We start from the raw sequence: 26,707 nt of genomic DNA on the forward strand, positions 1-26,707 counted from the left end.
TAAGTAGAGGGCGGTGCCAGCCTGGCAGCCGTCGCTTCCCTCAAACAGAAGCCTGGCGGAACAGCTCTGCTTTGTAGGCCCTGCGGAAGTGTAAGAGATCCCGCAGGGTCCCGGTGTCTTCCGGCAGAGAATTCCGCCAGGTCGGGGCCAGGACTGAAAAAGCCCTGGCCCTCGTTGAGGAGATTCCGACCGGTGGAGTGTAATGCTCTTCCAGGGACATAGTGGAGGAGGCGGTGGTCCCGTAGGGGTGTCAAACATGGGGCTCCCCTCAGGCCCACAAGCAAGTCTGCTTCCTTCTCCCTCTCTCTTGCTTCCTTCTGCATCACAGCTTGCATTGCAAGGCTTGCGCAGTCACACAGGAGCTACAGAGCCACGCCTCTGTTTTCTCCATTGGCTGAGGCTCCTCCAAAGGTCCATCAGTGGCTATTAGCCACAGTGTGTATATATATATATGTATATATATAAATTATTGGCCACTGTGTGATACAGAGTGTTGGACTGGATGAGCTGTTGGCCTGATCCAGCATGGCATCTCTTATGTTCTTATGTTCTTTGGGGAGGAATGGGGGAGAAGGAGAGCTGGCTTTGCCAGGCACTCTCAATTGCACAGCAAAGCTACTGAGCCAAGCCTCTCTTCCTTCTATTGGCTGAGGCTCCTCGCTTGGGGAGGAAAAGGGGGAGGGAGAGCTGGCTTTGCCAGGCTCTCTCAATTGCACAGCAGAGCTACTGAGCCAAGCCCCTCTTCCCTCTATTGGCTGAGGCTCCTCTCCCTCCTGGTCCCCTGGGGAAGGAAGAAAAGAGCCATAGCTTCCTCTGCTCAGTTCCTTTGCCTTGGGGAGGAAGGGCGGAGAGGGAGGGTTTGCTTGCCGGGTTCTCTCAATCACATAGCAGAGCTACTGAGCCAAGCCTCTCTTCCCTCTACTGGTTGAGGCTCCTCCTGGTCCCCTGGGGAAGGAAAGAAAGAGCCAGAGCTTCCTTTGCCCACTTCCTTGGATCCCATGGGAGAGATACAAAGAAAGCACCTTTTTAAAAAAAGAAAGAAAAGAAAGAACATTTATGTCCTTTATAAAGTAGTTATCTCCACTTCCTGGCATCACATTTTATGACGCCCGTGGCCTGGCCCAGCAAGGTCTCAGTTATGTCAGATCCGGCCCTCATAATAAAAGAGTTCGACACCTCTGGTCTACACAGTCCTCCCCAATAGCCACCCCTTCACTGCTGAACAAAGGTAGCTGATGAAGTGATTAGACAGGTCCAGTAACAGCACGCAGGATGCAGCGCAAGAGAAAAGATTCTGCAGCGGGGCTGGGAGGAAAGAATGGGGAGCAGGGTCAGCAGAGAGAGAGCCAAGCTCACAGTTCTCCTCTGGTGGGTGCCCTGGCCTGTGCTTCCGTTGCAGAAATATCTCAGGCCTGGAGTTCTTTGCTAGGGACCGGAGAGCCCGCCCAGCGTCTCCCGGGGCCAGTTAGAGAGGGCTGCGTGTCCTCGTTCAGAGACGATCGTGACCCGCTCCTTCTCTTTGTCCCAAGCTGGCAGAGCTGAAGACCCTGCAGCAGCAGGCGGGGCCAGACACGGCCGAGGGGACGCGCCTGAAGGCCCAGCGGAAGGACCAGGAGCAGCTGAGGCGCGAGCTCAGGTGGGGACACCGCTGGCTTTGGCCTGGGTTTGCTGCGCTGTTCGTCAAACAGCCCATGGGTCAGATGGGGGGATGAGGCCGTCTGGAAAGCATGGGGGGGTGGCGGAGGACACACATGAAGCTGCCTTATGCTGAATCAGACGCCCCCCCCTCCCGGGTCCATCAAGGTCAGTCTTGTCTCCTCAGACTGGCAGGCAGTCGCTCTCCCGGGTCTCAATCAGAGGTTTTTCACACCTCTTTGCCTGGACCCTTTTGAGTTGGAGATGCCGGGGATTGAACCTGGGACCTCCTGCTTGCCAAGCAGAGGCTCTACCACTGAGCCACCGTCCCTCCCTATGAACATATGAACCTCTGAAACTGCCTTCTACTGAAGCAGACCCCACCGGGTCCATCAAAGTCAGTCTTGTCTCCTCAGACTGGCAGCGGCTCTCCAGGGTCTTCAGCTGAGGTTTTTCACACCTCTTTGCCAGGACCCTTTTGAGTTGGTGATGCCGGGGTGGAACCTGGGACCTTCTTCTTATAAAGCAGAGGCTCTACCACTGAGCCACAGCCCCATTCATGGCTCTCCAGGGTCTCTAGCTGAGGTTTTTCACGCCTCTTTGCCTGGACTCTTTTGAGTTGGAGATGCCAGGGATTGAACCTGGGACCTCTTGCTTGCCAAGCAGAGGCTCTACCACTGAGCCATCATCCCTCCCTATGAACATATGAACCTCTGAAGCTGCCTTCTACTGAAGCAGACCCCACCGGGTCCATCAAAATCAGTCTTGTCTCCTCAGACTGGCAGCGGCTCTCCAGGGTCTTCAGCTGAGGTTTTTTTACACCTCTTTGCCTGGACCCTTTTGAGTTGGAGATGCTGGGGATGGAACCTGGGACCTTCTGCTTGTGAAGCAGAGGCTCTACCACTGATCCACTGTCCCTCTCCATGAACATATGAAGCTGCCTTCTACTGAATCAGACCCTCAGTCTATCAAAGTCAGTCTTGTCTCCTCAGACCGGCAGCGGCTCTCCAGGGTCTGAGATGGAGAAGGGTCTTTTGAACTGGAGATGCTGCTGGAGATTGAACCTGGGACCTTCTGCATTCCAAGCAGAGGCTCTGCCACTGAGCCACGGCCTCTCATTTCCCTTTGTAGGACACTTCCCTTTCCACCGAAGAGCAAAGAGCCTCTGTCCTCAGTAGCCCAAGGCTTATTTTTTTTTTCCCATGGGGCACGGCCCTCCTTTCACGTTGCTGCCCCGAAGCTGATGGTCTTGTTGTCCTTCCAATATTCTGAAAGTTCAGAAGGCAAGTCACCAGGTGAGCCCATGTCAGGAGAGCATCTCCTGAATTAGGTGCCACAACACCTGCCTCACCTCCGAAGATGGGTGTCCCCATGATAGACTCTCTGCCGGTGCTCTGAATGTACCGGCAGGTTTATATGGGAAAGGAAGGTCCTTTAGATAACCTCCTTCCAGGCTTTATTGGGTCTTTTCAAATAACATTGGTACAGTTGCTGGCAAAAGACATTCTTTATGAGTTCTTTATGAAGTCCTTCTTCACCCAAAGGGTGATTAACATGTGGAATTCACTGCCACAGGAGGTGGTGGCGGCTTCAAGCATAGCCAGCTTCAAGAGGGGATTGGATAAGCATATGGAGCAGAGGTCCATCAGTGGCTATTAGTCATAAGGAATATATGGAACTCTGTATTCTTGGTGCTTGGGAGGGGCAACAGTGGGAGGGCTTCTAGTGTCTTGGCCCCACTCCTCCACTCACAGCTGCTGGAATGGCCTTGGTGTCAAGCAAGCGGATCTCAAAGTAACCAGGCCTTGAGTTGAAACAAAGTATAGGTTTATTGATAATCCATGTGCTTCCATTGAGCCAAGAATTGGAACTGATACAGAGTAACAGCAGAATGCATACTTAAAAGGTGGCACACCAAAGGTTCCATAAACATTGCTACAATTGCTAAACATTTCTATATTTACGTGTGAAAGAGAGCCGGTTTGGTGTAGTGGTTAAGTGTGCGGACTCTTATCTGGGAGAACCGGGTTGGATTCCCCCCTCCTCCACTTGCACCTGCTGGAATGGCCTTGGGTCCGCCATAGCTCTGGCAGGGGTTGTCCTTGAAAGGGCAGCTTCTGGCAGAGCCCTCTCAGCCCCACCCACCTCACAGGGTGTCTGTTGTGGGGGAGGAAGGGAAAGGAGATCGTGAGCCGCTCTGAGACTCTTCGGAGTGGAGGGCGGGATATAAATCCAATATCTTCATCTACCTCATAGGGTGTCAGTTGTGGGGGAGGAAGGGAAAGGAGATTGTGAGCCGCTCTGAGACTCTGTCCTTGAAAGGGCAGCTGCTGTGAGAGCCCTCTCCAGCCCCACCCACCTCACAGGGTATCTGTTGTGGGGGAGGAAGGGAAAGGAAATTGTGAGCCGCTCTGAGACTCTTCGGAGTGGAGGGCGTGATATAAATCCAATATCTTCATCTACCTCACAGGGTGTCTGTTGTGGGGGAGAAAGGTAAAGGAGATTGTGAGCCGCTCTGAGACTCTTCGGAGTGGAGGGCGTGATATAAATCCAATATCTTCATCTACCTCACAGGGTGTCTGTTGTGGGGGAGAAAGGTAAAGGAGATTGTGAGCCGCTCTGAGACTCTTCGGAGTGGAGGGCGGGATATAAATCCAATATCTTCATCTACCTCACAGGGTGTCTGTTGTGGGGGGGGAGGAAGGGAAAGGAGATTGTGAGCCCCTCTGAGACTCCTCGGAGTGGAGGGCGGGATATAAATCCAATATCATCTTCTTCTTCACAGGGTTCCCTTCTTTATCTCCTTTGTGGTTCCTCTTCCTGGGTGCAGGCGCTGCCTGGGAGATTGTCCCTGGAGGCTTTCTCTTCAAAGGCTCGTTCTTGCATTTGTTAGTAAAACCGAAAGAGGCGCGAAAAGGAGGCGCCGGCTAGTTCTCTACTTTGATGTGCCTCAGATTTATTTTAGGGTTAGTAACAGTTAAGACATGGCCGTTATGTTCTGATAAACACAGACAGTCATAGTAAGATAAAACCTTGCTTGACACTTGGGTCAGCCAGAGCTCTGGCAGAGGTTGTCCTTGAAAGGGCAGCTGCCGTCAGAGCTCTCTCAGCACCACCCACCTCACAGGGTGTCTTCCGTGGGGGGAGAAGACATGGGAGATTGTGAGCCACTCTGCGATTCGGCGTGGAGGGTGGGATGTAAAGCTGCGGTCTTCTTCCGTTCGTTGACCCTTCCGTGCCGCTGATTGGCTCATGTGCGATCCTGGACTAGATGAACTGCTGGCCTGATCCTTATGTGGGCTTCCTCTACCTTTGGGTGTTTTCTCAGGGAGGAGAAGGCAACGTGGGAGCCGGGGACCAAAGAGCAGCCGCTGGGCCGCATGCAGACGGCCGTGAGGGAGACGAGGACCAGCCTGCCCCCGTTGGAGGAGGAGCAGCACCAAAGACAGGTGAGGGCGGGGGTGTGTGTGTGAGTCACCCACAGCGGTGCCAGAGGGTGGAGGGGTGGATTGCTGGCTGGGGGGAGGGCTGTTGCTTCACCGTTTGCCCCCCTCCGACTCCCAACCAGGAGGCCTTCCCTGGAGCAGTCGGTCCGCCTCCCACAAGGCTTCGTTAACCCACAAAGTGGCTCTGGATACTTCCGTGACGTTGCTGTTGGGCCGTCATGTATTCGCTCAGTATTTTATATCAGCCCTGTAGCTACCTTGTTTGGCTATTGCTTATACCAGGGGCCAGATCTGACATAAATGAGGCCTTGTCAGGCCGGGCCGTGTCGGGCTGGACAATACGCGTATTTAAGATTAGGCAGCAGAGATATAAACTTTTTAAAGGACGCAGGCAAGCATGTCTAAAGATTATTTAAAAAAAAACAAAACTTAAAACACGCTCAAAACATTGTTGGTCTTAAAGGTCCTCGCTTTGTATCTCTCCCATGGGATCCAGGGAACTGGGCAAAGGAAGCTCCGGCTCTTTCCTTCCTTCCCTTAGGGGACCAGGAGGAGGAGGAGCCTCAGCCAACGGAGAAAATGGAGGTTTTGCTCTGTAGCTCTTGTGCGATTGAGCAAGCCTGGCAAAGCAAGCTGTGATGCAGAAGGAAGCAAGATGTAGGGAGAAGGAAGCAGATGACAGCCACTTGCTCGGGGGCCTGAGAGGAGCCCTCTGGGGGCCTGATTTGGCCCCTGGGCCGCATGTTCGACACCCTGGCTTATACGGTATTGTTAGCGCCCTGATCCTGGATACCATCAGATCAGCAGGGGCATCCTGGGGAGTGCTTGGATAGGAGACCACCAAGGAAGACCACGGCTATGCAGAGGCAGCCAATGGCAAACCACCTCTGAACACCTCTTGCCTTGACCTGGATGGCGCAGAATGATAGAGCTGAAACAGACCTCCAGGGTCATCTAGCCCAACCCCCTGCACAATGCAGGAAACTCACAAATGCTTCCCCCTAAATTCACAGGATCTTCCTTGCTGCCAGATGGCTAGAGGGCTGTCTGACAGCAATGAGTATCCTGTGAATTTAGGGGGAGGTGCTTGTGAGTTTCCTGCCTTGTACAGGGGGTTGGACTAGATGGCCCTGGAGGTCCCTTCCAACTCTGTGATTCTATGATTCTAAGAACTTCCTGACCGTTAGACTGGTTCCTCAGTGGAACAGGCTTCTTCCTCGGGAGGTGGTGGGCTCTCCTTCCTTGGAAGTTTTTAAACAGAGGCTAGGTGGACATCTGACAGCAATGAGGATCCTGTGAATTTAGGGGGAGGTGTTTGTGAGTTTAGAGCGGTTCCTCAGTGGAACAGGCTTCCCCCTTGGGAGGTGGTGGGCTCTCCTTCCTTGGAGGTTTCTCCACAGAGACTAGATGGCCATCTGACAGCAATGTGGATCCTGTGAATTTAGGGGGAGGGGTTTGTGAATTTAGAGCGGTTCCTCAGTGGAAGAGGCTTCCTCCTCGGGAGGTGGTGGGCTCTCCTTCCTTGGAGGTTTCTCCACAGAGGCTAGATGGCCATCTGACAGCAATGTGGATCCTGTGAATTTAGGGGGAGGGGTTTGTGAGTTTAGAGCGGTTCCTCAGTGGAACAGGCTTCCCCCTCAGGAGGTGGTGGGCTCTCCTTCCTTGGAGGTTTTTCGACAGAGGCTAGAGGGCCACCTGACAGCAATGAGGATCCTGTGGATTTAGGGGGAGGGGTTTGTGAGTTTAGAACGGTTCCTCAGTGGAACAGGCTTCCTCCTCGGGAGGTGGTGGGCTCTCCTTCCTTGGAGGTTTTTCAACAGAGGCTAGAGGGCCACCTGACAGCAATGAGGATCCTGTGGATTTAGGGGGAGGGGTTTGTGAGTTTCCTGAATTGGACTAGATGACCCTGGAGGTCCCTTCCAGCTCTTATGATTCGATGTGTCTGGGTCCCGGTGAGGGTCTTGGGGCCCCTTGCTCATGTGTGGCTGAGCGCTCCTTTCCCGCAGGTTCCCTCGTCTGGTGAGGAGGCAGAGAAGAGCCATCTTCAGGCCCAGCTTGGGAGCAGCTTGAAGGAGCTGCACCAGAAGGAGCTGCGGATCCAGCAGCTGAACAGCAAGGTGTGCTCTGGGAATTGGGGGCGGAGTTTTTGGCATTCTTCCGGCGGGGCATGCAGCTCCATCACTTCCCATCTCTTAGTCAAGATCGGGGTGGCCGAACTCTGGCGTGGAGCCACATGTGGCTCTTTCACACGTATCGTGTGACTCTTGAAGCCCCCACTGCCCCATCAGCTGGCTTGGAGAAGGCATTTAACGTTGAAGTTGCTTTCTTTCTACCCCTCCCTCCCCCTCCCCTATCTATTTTCCTCCCTCCCTCCCTCCAGTGTGTGGTTAAGTGTGTGCGGACTCTTAACTGGGAGAACCAGGTTTGATTCTCCACTCCCAAACTTACAGCTGCTGGCCTGGGTTAGCCACAGCTGCTGCAGGAGTTGTCCTCAAAAGGGCAGCTTCTGGAAGAGCCCTCTCAGCCCCACCCACCTCACAGGGTGTCTGTTGTGGGGGAGGAAGGGAAAGGAGATTGTAGGCCGCTCTGAGAGTCTGTCCTCAAAATGGCAGCTTCTGGAAGAGCCTTCTCAGCCCCACCCACCTCACAGGGTGTCTGTTTTGGGGGAGGAAGGGAAATGAGATTGTAGGCCACTCTGAGACTCTGTCCTTGAAAGGGCAGCTTCTGGGAGAGCTCTCTCAGCCCCACCCACCTCACAGGGTGTCTCTTTTGGGGGAGGAAGGGAAAGGAGATTGTAAGCTGCTCTGAGTCTCTGATTCAGAGAGAAGGAAAGGAAAGGTCCCCTGTGCAAGCACCAATCATTTCCGATTCTGGGGTGATGTTGCTTTCACAACGTTTCCACGGCAGACTTTTGATGGGGTGGTTTGCCCTTGCCTTCCTCAGTCCTCTACACTTCCCCCCCAGCAAACTTGGGTACTCATTTGACCGACCTCGGAAGGATGGGAGGCTGAGTCAACCTCGAGCCGACTACCAGAAAACCCAGCTTCCACCGGGGGTCAAACTCAGGCCGTGAGCAGAGCTTAGGACTGCAGTAGTGCAGCTTCAACACTCTGCGCCACAGGGCTCTTCCTCAGAGAGAAGGATGGGGTATAAATTTGCAGTCGTCTTCTTCTTCTCCTCGCCTCCTCCCTCCCTCCCTCCCTTTCTTCTCTTCCTTCCTTCCTTCCTTCCTTCCTTCCTTCCTTCCTTCCTTCCTTCCTTCCTTCCTTCCTTCCTTCCTTCCTTCCTTCCTTCCTTCCTTCCTTCCTCCCTCCCTCCCTCCCTCCCTCCCTCCCTCCCTCCCTTCCTTCCTTCCTTCCTTCCTTCCTTCCTTCCTTCCTTCCTTCCTTGTCTTGCAGCTCTCAGACATCTGACATTTATTTTATCTGGGTCTTATATTAACCCAGCTTAGCCACTCCTGGTCAAGACGATGCGGGTTGTTTGGTTCCCTTCTACACCTGTGAAGGCCGGAATTGTGCAGTCTGTTTAAAGAAATTGCCGTGCAGGGCAGCTGTGCTCCATGCATCATAGTCCCCACATTACAGCGAGCCCCCTGCGAAAGGGGGCTCCGCTGCAGAGGTGACCGTTCTGGTATCCTCGGCGGCCTCACCCCGAGGTGGGTGGGGGGTGGTGGTGTGTGTTCCGCTTTGCAGTTGGGAGCCCCTCGAGCGCCGCTGTGTCCCCTCTGCAGCTCTCGCAGGTCTTTGAGGAGAAGAACACCCTGGCCCTCCAGCTGAGGGGGAGCAGCCGCGGCCTGCGGGAGAGCCAGCAGCGCTACGGCGACGTCGTGGCCCGCTGCGAGGCGCTGGAGAAGCAGCTGCAGCAGCTGCAGCAGCAGCCTCCCGGGAAGGACTTGGTAAGGCTGGGGAAGGCGGCTGGCCGCTGCTGGGCTGTGGGATGTGAAGGGGGCCGAGGAGCAGCGGTCCTTTCTGGCTGGCTCGTAGAGGCAGTTTCTAGGGCCGGGGTGTCAAACGCATTTGTTACGAGGGCCGGATCTGAGACAATGTTTTATGTTTCGTTCGATTTATGCCCTTCCCTCCCCGCCCCGTCGAGGCGGGCTCAGGGCCGCTTACATCAAATCATAGTAAACCAGGGGTGGCCAACGGTAGCTCCCCAGATGTTTTTTGCTCACAACTCCCATCAGCCCCAGCGATTGGCCATGCTGGCTAGGGCCGATGGGAGTTGTAGGCCAAAAAAACATCTGGAGAGCTACCGTTGGCCTAACAGTTCTCAAACACAATCAAATATACGAAGATAAAGTTGGAGTCTGAGTTTAGGACAAAGGAAGGAAGCAACAGAGAGAGAAGGAAGTGGATGACAGCCAGTTGCTCGGGGGTGTTATAGGAGTCCTTTAGGGCAGGGGTGGCCAATGGTAGCTCTCCAGATATTTTTTTAGCCTACAACTTCCATCAGCCATTGGCCATGCTGGCTGGGGCTGATGGGAGTTGTAGGCAAAAAAAACATCTGGAGAGCTACCGTTGCCCCCACCTGTAAGTAGACTATGATCGCAGTCGTAAAATCAATAGAACCCTTAAACAGTACAAGTTAAAACAACCTTCAGTTAATGCTAACAAATCAGATGTTGCTGGTATTCTCAGTTGTTCCAGAATCCTCCTATGATCGGCTGGAGGCTTTGCGGAAGAGAGCGGTCTTACAGGCCTTGCGGAACTGAACAATGTCCCACGAGGCCCTAACCTCTTCTGGCAACTGATTCCACCAGGAGGGGGCTGCCACTGAAAAGGCCCGGGCCCTAGCAGTCGACAGTCTCGCCTCTTTCAGCCCGGGGATCACTAGGAGATGTTGAGATCCAGATCTTAGTACTCTCTGGGGAACGTGTGGGGACGGACGGTGCCTCAGGTAAACGGGTCCTCGGCCATATAGGGCTTTAAAGGTAATAGCCAAGTAATAACCAGCGTTGATGAGGCCTTGTTGAGCCGAGCCATATTTAAGATTAGGTTAACAGAGATTTAAACTTTATAAAGGACACAGACAAACACAAGTAAATATATATATATATTTTAAAAATGCTTAAAACATTAGCACTTGTTGCCCTTAAAGGTGCTTTCTTTGTTTCTCTGCCGTGTGATCCAGGGAACTGGGCAAAGGAAGCTCTGGCTCTTTCCTTCCTTCCCCAGGGGGCCAGGAGGGGGGAGGAAGAGAGGCTTGGCTCAGTGGCTCTGTTGCGTGATGGAGAGAGACTGGAAAAACAAGTTCCGCCGTCCCCTCTTCCTCCCCAAGGGAGGAGCCTCAGCCAATGGAGAACATAGAGGTTTTGCTCTGTAACTCCGGTGCGATTGAGGAAGCCTGGCAAAGCAAGCTGTGATGCAGAAGGAAGCAGGAGAGAGAGAGAGGGAAGCAGACGAGAGCCAGTTGCTTGGGGGCCTGATAGGAGCCCTCTGTGGGCCTGATTTGGCCCCTGGGCTGCATGTTTGACACCCCTAGTCTAGAAGAACCAGGGTTTATATTGATTCCTCTGTCTCTGATCTAACAAAGGGGTCTCCTCCTCATTGGGTGGGGGGGAGGAGGTGGCAGTTGCCCCTCTGCTCTTCCTTGAGGCCTGAAGGGGCCTGCTCTGTCCCCAGCGATCCCTCTCGACAGACGCTGCTCCCGGAGCCCCCCAGGAAAGAAGCGAGCATCCCAGGGAGAGCTACACTCCAGAGCTGCAGGAACTACAGATGAGGTGAGTGCTGGCGGGGTGGGCTGGGGGGCTAGGGAGGGGTGGTTCCCCGTGCTCCTGCCCCCACCCACTAATACAAGATCCCATCTTCACATTCTACATTTTGGGGGTGTTTTGGTTGTTTTTTTTTTCCAAATTAAAAGTTTTATTGAATTTCAGGTATAGGAAAGGGGAAAGGGAAGGTTCTACAGGAAATTATGGAAAAATCAAGGCTGGAGGAAGAGAACAAATGGAGAGCCAGTTTGGTGTAGTGGTGAAGTGTGCAGACTCTTACCTGGGAGAACCGGGTTTGATTCCCCCCTCCTCCACTTGCAGCTGCTGGAATGGCCTTGCGTCAGCCATAGCTCTCTTCTCTGGGAGAACCGGGTTTGATTCCCCCCTCCTCCACTTGCAGCTGCTGGAATGGCCTTGGGTCAGCCATAGCCGTGGCAGAGGTTGTCCTTGAAGGGCAGCTGCTGTGAGAGCCCTCTCAGCCCCACCCCCCTCACAGGGTGTCTGTTGTGGTGGGGGGGAGGAAAAGGAGATTGTGAGCCGCTCTGAGACTCTTCGGAGTGGAGGGCGGGATAGAAATCCAATATCATCATCATCTCCTCTTACTTACATTTTCTTTATTGTTACATACACATCTGGTTCAGTCGCAACTCAATCTGCATATCATTTCCAATTGGTATTTTCTGTTTTGTCTCTTATAACGTTCTGTCTCTTTATAATTATTACTTTGGCTTACAAAAACGCATTTCTTACAATTGCATCATCGTATTCAGTACATTTATATGGTACTCCTTATCTTAAATTCTTATATAGAAATATTTTGCCGCTTAGTTGTCTCAAATTCCAAACTTACCCTACACCCAACCAGTCATACAGCGGTTGCCAGATCTTATTGTCTTGTGTATTTCCTTCTCGTAATTTTGCAGAAAGCAAGTCCATTTCTGCTGTTTCTAAGAGTTTTTGAACAAAATCCTCTTGTTTAGGTATTTTTTGGCCTTTTCCACCGTTTTGCGTATATCATTCTTGCTGCAGTGACTACATGAATCAAAAATTTGATTATTGGTTTGGGGCACATTCTACATTTTGTAATCTGAAGAAGAAGAAGAAGAAGAAGACATTGGATTTATATTCCGCCCTCCACTCAAGAGTCTCAGAGCGGCTCACAATCTCCTTTATCTCCCTCCCCCACAACAGACACCCTGTGAGGTGGGTGGGGCTGAGAGGGCTCTCACAGCAGCTGCCCTTTCAAGGACAACCTCGGCAAGAGCTCTGGCTGACCCAAGGCCATTCCAGCAGGTGCAAGTGGAGGAGTGGGGAATCAACTTGGTTCTCTCAGGTAGGAGTCTGCACACTTAACCACTATGGCTGACCCAAGGCCATTCCAGCAGGTGCAAGTGGAGGAGTGGGGAATCAAACCCGGTTCTCCCAGATAAGAGTCCACACACTTAACCACTACACCAAACTGGCCTTAGAATAATCATGCATGGCAATTTACCTTCTCCCCCAACAACAGACACCCTGTGAGGTGGGTGGGGCTGAGAGAGCTCTGACAGAAGCTGCTCTTTCAAGGACAACTCCTACAAGAGCTATGGCTGACCCAAGGCCATTCCAGCAGGTGCAAGTGGAGGAGGGGGGGAATCAAACCCGGTTCTCCTAGATAAGAGAGCCATGGCTGACCCAAGGCCATTCCAGCAGCTGCAAGTGGAGGAGTGGGGAATCAAACCCGGTTCTCCCAGATAAGAGAGCTCTGGCTGACCCAAGGCCATTCCAGCAGCTGCAAGTGGAGGAGGGGGGAATCAAACCCGGTTCTCCCAGATAAGAGAGCTCTGGCTGACCCAAGGCCATTCCAGCAGCTGCAAGTGGAGGAGGGGGGAATCAAACCCGGTTCTCCCAGATAAGAGAGCTCTGGCTGACCCAAGGCCATTCCAGCAGGTGCAAGTGGAGGAGTGGGGAATCAAACCCGGTTCTCCCAGATAAGAGAGCTCTGGGTGACCCAAGGCCATTCCAGCAGCTGCAAGTGGAGGAGGGGGGAATCAAACCCGGTTCTCCCAGATAAGAGAGCTCTGGCTGACCCAAGGCCATTCCAGCAGGTGCAAGTGGAGGAGTGGGGAATCAAACCCGGTTCTCCCAGATAAGAGAGCTCTGGCTGACCCAAGGCCATTCCAGCAGGTGCAAGTGGAGGAGTGGGGAATCAAACCCGGTTCTCCCAGATAAGAGAGCTCTGGGTGACCCAAGGCCATTCCAGCAGCTGCAAGTGGAGGAGGGGGGAATCAAACCCGGTTCTCCCAGATAAGAGAGCTCTGGCTGACCCAAGGCCATTCCAGCAGCTGCAAGTGGAGGAGTGGGGAATCAAACCCGGTTCTCCCAGATAAGAGAGCTCTGGCTGACCCAAGGCCATTCCAGCAGCTGCAAGTGGAGGAGGGGGGAATCAAACCCGGTTCTCCCAGATAAGAGAGCTATGGCTGACCCAAGGCCATTCCAGCAGCTGCAGGTGGAGGAGTGGGGAATCAAACCCGGTTCTCCCAGATAAGAGAGCTCTGGCTGACCCAAGGCCATTCCAGCAGCTGCAAGTGGAGGAGTGGGGAATCAAACCCGGTTCTCCCAGATAAGAGAGCTCTGGCTGACCCAAGGCCATTCCAGCAGCTGCAAGTGGAGGAGTGGGGAATCAAACCCGGTTCTCCCAGATAAGAGAGCTCTGGCTGACCCAAGGCCATTCCAGCAGCTGCAAGTGGAGGAGTGGGGAATCAAACCCGGTTCTCCCAGATAAGAGAGCTCTGGCTGACCCAAGGCCATTCCAGCAGCTGCAAGTGGAGGAGTGGGGAATCAAACCCGGTTCTCCCAGATAAGAGAGCTCTGGCTGACCCAAGGCCATTCCAGCAGCTGCAGGTGGAGGAGTGGGGAATCAAACCCGGTTCTCCCAGATAAGAGAGCTCTGGCTGACCCAAGGCCATTCCAGCAGGTGCAAGTGGAGGAGGGGGGAATCAAACCCGGTTCTCCCAGGTAAGAGAGCTCTGGCTGACCCAAGGCCATTCCAGCAGGTGCAAGTGGAGGAGGGGGGAATTAAACCCGGTTCTCCCAGATAAGAGAGCTCTGGCTCACCCAAGGCCATTCCAGCAGCTGCAGGTGGAGGAGTGGGGAATCAAACCCGGTTCTCCCAGGTAAGAGAGCTCTGGCTGACCCAAGGTCATTCCAGCAGGTGCAAGTGGAGGAGGGGGGAATTAAACCCGGTTCTCCCAGATAAGAGAGCTCTGGCTGACCCAAGGCCATTCCAGCAGCTGCAGGTGGAGGAGTGGGGAATCAAACCCGGTTCTCCCAGATAAGAGAGCTCTGGCTGACCCAAGGCCATTCCAGCAGGTGCAAGTGGAGGAGGGGGGAATTAAACCCGGTTCTCCCAGATAAGAGAGCTCTGGCTGACCCAAGGCCATTCCAGCAGCTGCAGGTGGAGGAGTGGGGAATCAAACCCGGTTCTCCCAGGTAAGAGAGCTCTGGCTGACCCAAGGCCATTCCAGCAGGTGCAAGTGGAGGAGGGGGGAATTAAACCCGGTTCTCCCAGATAAGAGAGCTCTGGCTGACCCAAGGCCATTCCAGCAGGTGCAAGTGGAGGAGGGGGGAATTAAACCCGGTTCTCCCAGATAAGAGAGCTCTGGCTGACCCAAGGCCATTCCAGCAGCTGCAGGTGGAGGAGTGGGGAATCAAACCCGGTTCTCCCAGATAAGAGAGCTCTGGCTGACCCAAGGCCATTCCAGCAGGTGCAAGTGGAGGAGGGGGGAATCAAACCCGGTTCTCCCAGGTAAGAGAGCTCTGGCTGACCCAAGGCCATTCCAGCAGGTGCAAGTGGAGGAGGGGGGAATTAAACCCGGTTCTCCCAGATAAGAGAGCTCTGGGTCACCCAAGGCCATTCCAGCAGCTGCAGGTGGAGGAGTGGGGAATCAAACCCGGTTCTCCCAGGTAAGAGAGCTCTGGCTGACCCAAGGTCATTCCAGCAGGTGCAAGTGGAGGAGGGGGGAATTAAACCCGGTTCTCCCAGATAAGAGAGCTCTGGCTGACCCAAGGCCATTCCAGCAGCTGCAGGTGGAGGAGTGGGGAATCAAACCCGGTTCTCCCAGGTAAGAGAGCTCTGGCTGACCCAAGGCCATTCCAGCAGGTGCAAGTGGAGGAGGGGGGAATTAAACCCGGTTCTCCCAGATAAGAGAGCTCTGGCTTACCCAAGGCCATTCCAGCAGGTGCAAGTGGAGGAGGGGGGAATTAAACCCGGTTCTCCCAGATAAGAGAGCTCTGGCTGACCCAAGGCCATTCCAGCAGCTGCAGGTGGAGGAGTGGGGAATCAAACCCGGTTCTCCCAGATAAGAGAGCTCTGGCTGACCCAAGGCCATTCCAGCAGGTGCAAGTGGAGGAGTGGGGAATCAAACCCGGTTCTCCCAGATAAGAGAGCTCTGGCTGACCCAAGGCCATTCCAGCAGGTGCAAGTGGAGGAGTGGGGAATCAAACCCGGTTCTCCCAGATAAGAGAGCTCTGGCTGACCCAAGGCCATTCCAGCAGGTGCAAGTGGAGGAGGGGGGAATCAAACCCGGTTCTCCCAGATAAGAGAGCTCTGGCTGACGCAAGGCCATTCCAGCAGCTGCAAGTGGAGGAGGGGGGAATCAAACCCGGTTCTCCCAGATAAGAGAGCTATGGCTGTGTGGCGGAACCGGCCCGATTCTGGTTTCAGACCCGGTCCCGTCAGCTCCCTATTGAGTCGCCAACTCCTGGAGGGAGCTATTTCTCCTCCTGCCCCTTGGGCTCGCTGCCACCACCTGCTCAGTCCCGGGGTTCAGATTGAGAGGAACAGGACTCCCAATCCCCCTCTCCAGCTGTGAGGCCAGGCCTCCAGGTCCTCTGCCACCCTGCACTTGGGTTTCACAGAGACCTCAGCGCTTCTTTGGGGCACCCCTGGAGGATTGGCACCGTCTCCAACTGCATGCCTTCCCCCCCTTCACCTGGGGCCCCCTTCTCAACACAGCGTGGTCTAAAGCGGTTTGGGGATCTATGTGGTACAGAGATGGCCAGTATTTAAAACAGAAAAAAAAAACATTTATTTAAAAGGGAAAAGGATAAGGGAAGAAAAACAAAACAAAAACAGTTGCATCTACCAAATTAGCACAGCACAGCCCAGCTCAGCACAGCCCAGCACAGCAAACAGCATAACAAAATAAAGTTGATTATAAACGCATCCAGCTGGCCCTGATCTAAACTTGTCCTGTCTTGTGAAATTACTTACTTAGTCTGCCTGCCTGGGGCCCCCCCCAGGCAGGAGCTTCCATTGCTCACCACATGCTTCCTCGAGCCCCAGTTCAAAAATCTGAGACTCTCTTCCTGCCTAGCACATGGCAAGAACAACAGCACTTCCTGCTTCTCTAGGGGACTTTCCCCCTAGCGTTGTTGGTTTGGCTCTGGAAGGGAGGGGGGGGGGAGTGAGGGGAAGGCTACACAGCCTGCTGAATGGATTTACTGATCCCTGCCTTTTTGGATGAAGCACCAACACTCTCAGATGGCGTTTCTCCACAGGCTGACCCAAGGCCATTCCAGCAGCTGCAAGTGGAGGAGGGGGGGAATCAGACCCGGTTCTCCCAGATAAGAGAGCTCTGGCTGACCCAAGGCCATTCCAGCAGCTGAGAGTGGAGGAGGGGGGGAATCAAACCTGGTTCTCCCAGATAAGAGAGCTCTGGCTGACCCAAGGCCATTCCAGCAGCTGCAAGGGAAGGAGTGGGGCATCAAACCCTGTTCTCCCAGATAAGAGAGCTCTGGCTGACCCAAGGCCATTCCAGCGGCTGCAAGGGGAGGAGTGGGGAATCAAACCCTGTTCTCCCAGATAAGAGTCCACACACTTAACCACTACACTAAACTGGCTCTCTCTAATCTGGAATATGCACCTCTCGCTGGTCACTTAATTCAGATCTCAGTGCCCCATTTCTTCCAGTAATTTTCTGTTTGGGCGAAGAGAGGGAAGCCTGTTCTCTGCTGCCTCGTCTGCAGTCTTGTTTTCAGGATCTAGACAAGGTCCAGAGGAGAGCGATGAAGATGGTGAGGGGTCTAGAGACCAAGTCCTATGAGGAAAGGTTGAAGGAGCTGGGGATGTTTAGCCTGGAATGGAGATGGCTGAGAGGTGATAGGATCACCATCTTCACGTCCTTGAAGGGCTGTCCTATAGAGGATGGGGTGGAATTGTTTTCTGTGGCCCCGGAAGGCAGGACAAGAACCAGTGGGTTGAAATCAACAGAGGTCTAGTGTCCAGATCGTGTGAAGTGATGGTGTCGCTTTATTCTGCTCTAGTAAGACCTCACCTGGAGGACTGTGTTCAGTTTTGGGCACCACAATTTAAGAAGGATATAGATAAAATGGAAGGAGTCCAGAGGAGGGTGAGAAAGATGGGGAGGGGTCTGGAGACCAAGTCCTATGAGGAAAGGTTGAAGGAGCTGGGGATGTTTAGCCTGGAGAGGAGGCAGCTGAGAGGTGATAGGGTCACCATCTTCAAGTACTTGAAGGGCTGTCCTATAGAGGATGGGGTGGAATTGTGAATTTAGGGGGAGGTATTTGTGAGGGGGTTGGACTAGGTGACCCTGGAGGTCCCTTCCAACTCTATGATTCTATGCCTCTTTAATGAGGGAACGGAAGGACAGGCTTGCTAGAGGAAGTGGATTTGGCGACCTGCAAAGGATGGCCCTCCTCCTCCTTCTCACAGTCTTCTTGCGCCTTTTGCAGGCTGTCGGAGGCTAGGCAGCAGGAGAGCTCCGCGAAGCAGGGCCTGTTGCAGCTGGAGGAGCTGCTGCAGGAGGAGCGGGACCAGCGCCAGGCGGCCGAAGAGGCCTTTTCCGCAGCCCAGGATCACATCCGCAGGTGAGTGCAGCAGCCCCCCCCCCCCCGTTTCTCCGTCCTTTTTAAGGAAAGTGATTAAAGCCCTTTGCAAAAAGTATCTTTAAAAAGGATCTAGACAAGCTGGAAGGGATCCAGAGGAGGGTGACGAAGATGGTGAGGGGTCTGGAGACCAAGTCCTTTGAGGAAAGGTTGATGGAGCTGGGGATGTTTAGCCTGGAGAGGAGGCGGCTGAGAGGTGAGAGGATCACCATCTTCAAGTCCTTGAAGGGCTGTCATATAGAGGATGGTGCTGAATTGTTTTCTGTGGCCCCGGAAGGTAGGACCAGAACCAACGGGTTGAAATTAAATCCAAAGAGTTTCCAGCTCAACATTAGGAAGAACTTCCTGGCCGTGAGAACGGTTCCTCAGTGGAACAGGCTTCCTCCTCGGGAGGTGGAATTCTCATTTAATTCTCATCTCCAACTCCTCTGGAGCGGGTCCAGAGGAGAGCGATGAAGTTGGTGAGGGGTCTGGAGACCAAGTCCCACGAGGAAAGGTTGAGGGAGCTGGAACAAGAATGTATTGCACCCCGCAAACCCAGAGCACAGCTTGGCTCCCAAGGGCATCTTTATCTGTTTGTGGAGACAGCGTAATGGCTTGCTGTCCGTAAGTCACAGTGCCGTGAGAACTAATCGCAACTGCTCCGCACGCTTTTTGCCTTGAATTCTGGTGGTATGAATAAGGCATATAGCTCAGGGCTCTGCCCAGGTCCAGTAGTTCGGACACGTCCGTGTCCACAGTCTGTTCTGAATATCAAATAAAGCTAACTTTCCCAGAGCACCCTGGAGGGTGCCTTTAATCGAAGAGAAGCTCAGAGCTGACACCATGTTTTTCTTTCATGCAGGTTGGAGTCCAGCCAGTGGGCCCATTCTTTGGACACCAGCATCGATATGCCGCCTGCCCCTGAACGCCCACTGCTGGCTGGCTCCACAGAGGGGACCTTCAGCAAGGTAAGGGCCCTCCTTGGGGTGGGGCTGGTCTGCAGCCAAGCACCAATACAGAGCATCCCTGCCCCAGACAGAGAGTTCCATCTGTACCTTGTGGCTAACAGCTACTGATGGACCTCTGCTCTAGCTGTTGATCCAGTTCCCTCTTGAAGCCGGCTATGCTTGCAGCCGCCGCCACCTCCTGTGGCAGTGAGTTCCACGTGTTAATCCCCCTTTGGGTGAAGGAGGACTTCCTTTTATCCGTTCCGACCCGACTGCTCAGCATTTTCATTGAGTGCCCGCGAGTTCTCTCGTATTGCGAGAAAGGGAGAAAAGTCCTTCTTTCTCCTCCTTCTCTTTCCCTTGCATAATCTTGTAAACCTCCATCATGTCCCCCCTCAGTCGACACTTCTCCAAGATAAAGAGCCCCAGGCATTTTAACCTTTCTTCATAGGGAAAAAGTTCCAACCTTTAAATCATTCTAGTTAAGAACATAAGAGAAGCCCTGTTGGATCAGGCCAGTGGCCCATCCAGTCCAACACTCTGTGTCACATAAGAACAGAAGAGAAGCCATGTTGGATCAGGCCAGTGGCCCATCCAGTCCAACACTCTGTGTCAAATAAGAACATAAGAAAAGCCATGTTGGATCAGGCCAAAGGCCCATCCAGTCCAACACTCTGTGTCAAATAAGAACATAAGAGAAGCCCTGTTGGATGAGGCCACTGGCCCATCCAGTCCAACACTCTGTGTCACATAAGAACATAAGAGAAGCCCTGTTGGATCAGGCCAGTGGCCCATTCAGTCCAACACTCTGTGTCACACAGTGGCCCAAACCCAGGAGTCATCAGGAGGTCCATCAGTGGGGCCTGGACACTAGAAGCCCTCCCACTTCTAGTTGGACACTAGTTGCCCCTCCCAAGCACCAAGAATATAGAGCATCACTGCTCCAGACAGAGAGTTCCAACAATACGCTGTGGCTCATAGCCACTAATGGACATCTCCACATGTTGATGGTTGCCCTTTTTTGCACTTTTTTCCAATGCTATAATATCCTTTTTGAGGTGCGGTGACCAGAATTGCACACAGTATTCCAAATGAGACCACACCATCGATTGATACAGGGGCATTATGATACTGGCTGATTTGTTTTCAGTTCCCTTCCTAATAATTCCCAGCATGGCGTTGGCCTTTTTGTAATAATTCCCAGCCTGGTGTTGAGTCACTAATGTGTGTTCTCCTCCCCTTCATTTCATCCTCATGAGAACCATGTGAGGCAAGGCAGACTGAGAGAAGATGACTGGCCCATGTTCTTCCACAAGACCTCATGTTGGAGTATCTGGATGAAAGTGTGCCGGATTCTACTCTGACCTCTGGCTCACCCCATAGCCCTGCATAATCCTGTAAACCTCTATCCTATCACCCCCTCAGCCATCGTTTCTCCAAGCTAAAGAGCCCTAAACGTTTTAACCTTTCTTCAGAGGGGAAGTGTTCCAAGCCTTGAATTCTTCTAGTTGCCCTTTTCTGCACTTTTTCCCAGTGCTATAATATCTTTTTTGAGATGCGGTGACCAGAATTGTACACAGTATTCCAAATGAGACTGCACCATCGATTTATACAGGGGGATTATGATACTGGCTGATTGGTTTTCAGTTCCCTTCCTAATAATTCCCAGCATGGCGTTGGCCTTTTTTATTGCACTTTTCTGCACTTTTTCCAATGCTATAATATCTTTTTTTGAGGTGCGGTGACCAGAATTGTACACAGCGCTCCAAATGAGGCCGCACCATCGATTTCCACGGGAGCATCATGATACTGGCTGATTTGTTTTCAGCCCGCTTCCTAATAACGCCCAGTGTGGCGTTGGCCTTTTTCTCTTGCAGCTGCACACTGTCTCGACCTCTCCAGTCTCGTGACCTCTCCCTTCCTTGTGCTTCCTCCTCAGCCTCGGCCGAGCACCGCCCCCCGGCGCCTCCTCCGCTCGCTCCTCTGCTCTCGGACCCGCCTGCCCCTCCTGGCCACTGTCTACCTCCTCACGGTCCACGTCCTGCTGCTGCTTTGCTTCACAGGCCACCTGTGAGAGCAGCCGCCGCCCTCAGGCCCACGAGAGTCGGCCCCGTCTTCAGGCTCGGCCCGCAGGGAGAAGAAAGGGAGAGTTTGGGGCTTGGTTGGAGGACCAGGCTCCCCTGGGCGTTGATTTGGGCGTCCAGCCTCTCTCACACAAGCTGGCTGATGGTAAGGGGTCTGCTCTAGGGAACTTGGGGGGCATCCCTTCTCCCCCACCACTGAGAGCCTGGCCCATAGACAGCCACTATTGCCACGGCACTGGTCTCACATACGTTCAGAAGGAAGAGCACGGGCGTTTTCTCTTGACTGCGCACACCGAATCCAGGACTAAATTAATTTACGGTTTAGGGTAATCGACGGCAGAAGGGGAAAAGGTCCCCCGCTTGATGCACCATGTGAATTGCAGCCTGCCCCCTTGAACTTCCTGCAGGCGACGGGCGGGAATTTCCAGCGTGCTGGCACGTTGAGCAACACACCGGGTGTCTAGGGCTTGGGTGGGGTGGGGTGGGGGGGCGTGTGTTTTCACGCGATTCCGGGAAGGGGCCTCACTTCAGCTAGTTGACCTCTGCCCGGCCGGAAGGACCTTTCTTTTGCGCCTGCCGTTTTTGGGTTCGGTGGCTTCGGCACCAGGGGTCGGGGCGGGTTACGCTGAAGGGGTGGGAGCTGCAGACACACCCCTCTGCGTGTCGCGGGCCGGGGAGGAGAGGGGAGGGCGGTGGCGTGGCCTCCGGCTCCCAGCAGTGGCGGTCGCTGTGGAAGCTGTTTCTTGCACTGTACGGTGATCGGGAGGGGAGGGAGGAGGCAGAGTTCCAACTCTTCCCCCCCCTTGGTTCTTGCCTGTTTATGTGAAGGGAGGGGGTCAGTTGTGGGCGGTTGGGAGCCCTTGTAGTTCAGCCATACCTTTTCCCTCCAGGATGAACTGAGGAGTGAACGGGTTGGAAATGTGTTTTGGGGAGGGGGGAGCGTTTGTCCTCCTCCTCCTCCTGTGGGTTCTGGTTTTTCCTCTTGGGTCCCTCAGCATTGACTTGGGGTGGCCCCCCTCCGTGGGGGGGGGGGGCGTGTGGTCCGCGGGCTTCCCTTTTGTTTCCAAAATGCCCATCTGCTGACCACCCCCATCCCCCAAACCCCACTTTGTGCAATAAAGATTATTTTGATGAGCGTCTCGAGTGGGTGTCGTCTGTGGGCCCGGATCTGCTGCCGGGGGTGGTCCTCTGCGGGATTCTGCGTCCGGACCTCCCTGGTTCTGTACTCTGCACTTGTCCCCCAGCACAGGTCCTGGCCTTAGTCTCGCACGGCTTCCCCACATTTCCCTCTCTTGTGTGGTCATAAAGAGGTGCAATAGCAAATCGACTGCTAGAGCAGGGGTGTCAAACTATATTTGTTATGAGGGCCGGATCTGACATCAAGGAGACCTCGTCGAGCCGGGCCATGTACCTTTGTATCTTTCCTGTGCGATCAAGGGAAGTGGACGAAGGAAGCTCTGGCTTTTCCTTCCTTCCCCAAGGGATGAGGAAGGAGAGGAGCCTCAGCCAATAGAAGGAAGAGAGAGGCTCGGCTCAGTAGCTCTGCTGTGCGTTTGAGAGAGCCTGGCAAAGCAAGCTCTTCCTCCCCGAGGGAGAAGCCTCAGCCAATAGAAGGAAGGGAGGCGTGGCTCACTTGCTCTGCTGTGCGATTGAGAGAGCCTAGCAAAGCAAGCTCTCCCCTTCCTCTCCAAGGGAGGAGCCTCAGCCAATAGAGGTTTTGCTCTGTAGTTCCTGTGTGATTGAGCAAGCCTTGCAAAGCAGGCTGTTATGCAGAAGGAGGCAAGATAAAGGGAGAAGAAAGCAGAGGACAGCCAGTTGGCCGGGGGGGGGGGGGGCTGATAGGAGCCCTCCATGGACCTGATTCGGCCCCCGGGCCACATGTTTGACACCTCTGCACTACAGGGACCCAAACACATGCAGAAGAGAAGCAAGAAGGCAATGCAGGTGAGGAAAAGCAGGCTGCAGAAGAGGCCCCAGTCAGATTTCCCCCTCGCAGGCTCCTGGAAGAAGCCACAGGGGATGATTTGCCTCCAGTTTCCGCTCTAACCCAGGGGTGGCCAAACTTGCTTAACGTAAGAGCCGCACAGAATAAGTGTCAAATGTTTGAGAGCCGCAAGGCAGGCGGGCGAACAGGCAGGCAAGCAAATAGAGGGAGGGAGGGGAAAAGGCAGGCAGGTAAATAGATAGGGGAGAGGTGGAGCAGGAAAGAAAGCAACTTTAAATGCATTCTCCAAGCTACAGGCTGGCTTGGCTTGGAGAAGTGATTTAAAGAGAGAAATGCCTTCTCTAAGCCAGCCAATGGGGCGGTGGGGGCTTCGAGAGCCACACAAGATGTGTGAAGGAGCCACATGTGGCTCCCGAGTTTGGCCACCCCTGCTCTTGAGCGTGAGCTAGTTCACAGATTTTTAGCCTCCGGCTCACACATTTTTGTGTCAGCTCAGGAAGGATGGCCCCAGAGCACAATGATTGATGCAGCAGCTCCCCACTTTAATGCCAGCAGCTCACAAAGTAGGATTTTGGCTCACAGGACTCTGCAGCTGAGAGGGAACGTTGCTCGCCTCTTCTGGAAACCTCCTTTGCTATACATAGAAGATGAAGAAGAAGATATTGGATTTATATCCCACCCTCCACTCCGAAGAGTCTCAGAGCGCCTCACAATCTCCTTTACCTTCCTCCCCCACAACAGACACCCTGGGAGGTAGATGAAGATATTGGATTTATATCCCGCCCTCCACTCCGAAGAGTCTCAGAGCAGCTCACAATCTCCTTTCCCTTCCTCCCCCACAACAGACACCCTGGGAGGTAGATGAAGATATTGGATTTATATCCCGCCCTCCAATCCGAAGAGTCTCAGAGCGGCTCACAATCTCCTTTCCCTTCCTCCCCCACAGCAGACACCCTGTGAGGTAGATGAAGATATTGGATTTATATCCCGCCCTCCACTCTGAAGAGTCTCAGAGCGGCTCACAATCGCTTTTATCTTCCTCCCCCACAACAGACACCCTGTGAGGTAGATGAAGATATTGGATTTATATCCCGCTCTCCACTCTGAAGAGTCTCAGAGCGGCTCACAACCTCTTTTATCTTCCTCCCCCACAACAGACACCCTGTGAGGTAAATGAAGATATTGGATTTATATCCCGCCCTCCACTCCGAAGAGTCTCAGAGCGGCTCACAATCTCCTTTCCCTTCCCCCCCCCCCAACAGACACCCTGTGAGGAGGGTGGGGTTGTAGAGGGCTCTCACAGCAGCTGCCCTTTCAAGGATAACCTCTGCCAGAGCTATGACTGACCCAAGGCCATGCTAGCAGCTGCAAGTGGAGGAGTGGGGAATCAAACCCAGTTCTCCCAGATAAGGGAGCTATGACTGACCCAAGGGCATTCCAGCAGGTGCAAGTGGAGGAGTGGGGAATCAAACCCGGTTCTCCCAGTTCAGTTCCCAGCATCTCCAGATAAAAGGATGAGGTAGGAGGGGATGGGAAAGACCTCTGCCTGAGACCCTGGAGAGCCACGAAGTGGGGCTGCGTCTCAGTGGCAGAGCCTCTGCTTGGCATGCAGAAGGTCCCAGGTTCAATCCCTGGCAGCTCCAGTGAAAAGGACCAGGCAGGAGGTGATGTGAAAGACCTCTGCCCGAGACCCTGGAGAGCCATGAAGTGGGGCTGAAGCTCCTTGGCAGAGCCTCTGCTTGGCATGCAGAAGGTCCCAGGTTCAATCCCTGGCAGCTCCAGTGAAAAGGACCAGGCAGGAGGTGATGTGAAAGACCTCTGCCCGAGACCCTGGAGAGCCATGAAGTGGGGCTGAAGCTCCTTGGCAGAGCCTCTGCTTGGCATGCAGAAGGTCCCAGGTTCAGTTCCCAGAATCTCCAGCTAAAAGGATGAGGTAGGAGGTGATGTGAAAGTCCTCAGCTTGAGACCCTGGGAAGCTTCCGCTGGTCACGGCAGACGAGACTGACTTTGATGGATGCAAGGGGTTCAGTCCAGGTGGTGCACCACTGCAGGTGGCTTGCCTACCACATGGCAGCTGAAACGGATGACCCACGCTCTGTATCTCTCAGGGCTTCCCTTTTTTCTACTTGGCCCAGCGTCACGTGACGGGGGTGGTTTTGCTGCAAAGCTCCGGGGGAGACTGGCTTACAGGAGAGGAAGGAAGCTGGGTGATGCCGAAACAGGAACTTGGGTGCAGCTCGCCCTCGCAGTCCAGACGGGAGTGTGCAGAGCGAGGCTTCCTGTCCAAGGTACGAAGCGAGAGGGGGGGCTTTGTGGAGTGGGTTGGGGGGCTTTCTTGGGATCCTTCCCTGGCTGGGGCACCGGCCGCTTGACGCGGGGAAAGACAAGAAGAGCTTGCAGGATCCAGCGGGCAGTGGGGCGGGAGGGGCCAGCTACCCTCTTCAAAGGTAGTAGCCAAGTCACAGCAGCCCCTGTGTCTGTCGCGCTGTGGTCTTGCACCATGCATCAGGTGGGGTCAGGCGGATGGGCCTTTCGGCTGCACCACAACCCCCTACGGCTCGTCGCACTTGGGCCCGTGTGCTGCCGTTACCCCATGGGAGCAACTACACGGTGGAAGCCTGGCAGGAGGGCGGCCCACTTAGCCAAATCGTGGGCATCTCCCTTTTCTGAGGAAAGCAGGTGAGCAGAGACAAGAGTCCCGGACAAAGAATATGGCCAACGTTTGTTCCGGCTTCAGCCTAGCCCAGGGGTGGCCAAACTTGCTGAATGTTAAAAGCTACATAAAATAAATGTCAGATATTTGGGAGCCATAAGAACATAAGAGAAGCCATGTTGGAGCAGGCCAGTGGCCCATCCAGTCCAACACTCTTGTGTCACACAGTGGCCAAATAAAGCAGGTGCCATCAGGAGGTCCACCAGTGGGGCCAGGACACTAGAAGCCCTCCCACTGTGCACCCGCCCCCAAGCATCAAGAATACAGAGCATCACTGCCCCAGACAGAAGAATATAAGAGAAGCCATGTTGGATCAGGCCAATGGCCCATCCAGTCCAACACTCTGTGTTACACAGTGGCCAAAAAAACACAAAGGTTCACAAGTGCGGCTAGAAGCTCTTCCATATTGCCCACCCCCCCAGCACCCAGAATATAGAGCATCACTTTCCCAGACAGAGAGTTCCAACAATAAGCTGTGGCTAATAGCCACTGATGGACCTCTGCTCCATATGCTTATCCAATCCCCTCTTGAAGCTGGCTATGCTTGTAGCTGCCACCACCTCCTGTGGCAGTGAATCCCATGTGTTAATCACCCTTTAGGTGAAGAAAGACTTCTTTTTATCCGTTCTAACCCGACTGCTCAGCAATTTCATCGAATGCCCACGAGTTCTTGTATTGTGAGAAAGGGAGAAAAGTACTTCTTTCTCTACCTTCTCCATCCCGTGCATCATCTTGTAAACCTCTCTCATGTCACCCCGCAGTCGACGTTTCTCCAAGCTAAAGAGTCCCAAGCGTTTAGCCACAAGATGCGAACATCAGAGGTTTGAGAGCCGCTAGACAGGGAGGAAGGGGAGGAAGGAAGGAAGATAGATTGGGGGGAGGGAGAGGTGGAAAGAAAACAACTTTTAACTTTCAGCGCCTTCTCCAAGCTGCCATCTGGCTTGGCTTGGAGAAGTGATTTAAAGAGACAAATGCCTTCTCCAAGCTGCCTGATGTGGGGGCTCCAAGAGCTGCACAATATGTGTGAAAGTCGCACGTGGCTCCCTCCACAGAGGTCGGGGCTCAACCAAGCTGTACTCATGCTAGGAGACTTCCTAGCAGGGCCCCCTCCCCAGTTTGGAATGGCTGCAGCTGTGAGGCTAACTTGGCAGTGCATCTTGCCTCACTCTCTGCTGCTCACATCTTAGGACAGGGCGCCCGCATCCAGAAAGGGGTCAGAGCACCTCTGATGTGTCCACGAGAAGAGACCCCAAGTTCTTTGCAGCCCCTCTTCTCTCCTGACTAGGAGGCACCATCCAACGTTCTCTCAAAGCTGAGTTAGCGTGAGTAGCTCACAGCTTTTTAGCCTCTGGCTCAA

At 53.9% G+C, this 26,707-nt stretch overlaps 2 protein-coding genes across 2 annotated transcripts in view; one reads left to right on the plus strand and one right to left on the minus strand.

Moving 5' to 3' along the window:
• GOLGB1 (golgin B1) overlaps positions 1-21,827 on the plus strand; it is a 59,677-nt gene extending 37,850 nt beyond the window's left edge. The window contains 8 exon segments of the mRNA XM_060244493.1: positions 1,530-1,640; positions 4,959-5,108; positions 7,088-7,198; positions 8,812-8,976; positions 10,703-10,800; positions 17,527-17,661; positions 18,524-18,629; positions 20,548-21,827. Coding sequence (XP_060100476.1) covers positions 1,530-1,640; positions 4,959-5,108; positions 7,088-7,198; positions 8,812-8,976; positions 10,703-10,800; positions 17,527-17,661; positions 18,524-18,629; positions 20,548-20,682 — 1,011 coding nt within the window. The 3' untranslated portion in view covers positions 20,683-21,827.
• A 2,947-nt stretch (positions 21,828-24,774) lies between these two features.
• Positions 24,775-26,707, minus strand: part of LOC132575805 (golgin subfamily B member 1-like) — a 33,809-nt gene continuing 31,876 nt past the window's right edge. The window contains exons 8-9 of the mRNA XM_060244494.1: positions 25,228-25,303; positions 24,775-24,916 (exon numbers count right to left, since the gene is read on the minus strand). Of these exons, the coding sequence (XP_060100477.1) occupies positions 24,775-24,916; positions 25,228-25,303 (218 nt within the window). The remainder of the gene's footprint in view (positions 24,917-25,227; positions 25,304-26,707) is intronic.

This window comes from Heteronotia binoei, chromosome 8, assembly GCF_032191835.1.
Source record: "Heteronotia binoei isolate CCM8104 ecotype False Entrance Well chromosome 8, APGP_CSIRO_Hbin_v1, whole genome shotgun sequence".
In the NCBI taxonomy this organism is placed as follows: Eukaryota; Metazoa; Chordata; class Lepidosauria; order Squamata; family Gekkonidae; genus Heteronotia; species Heteronotia binoei.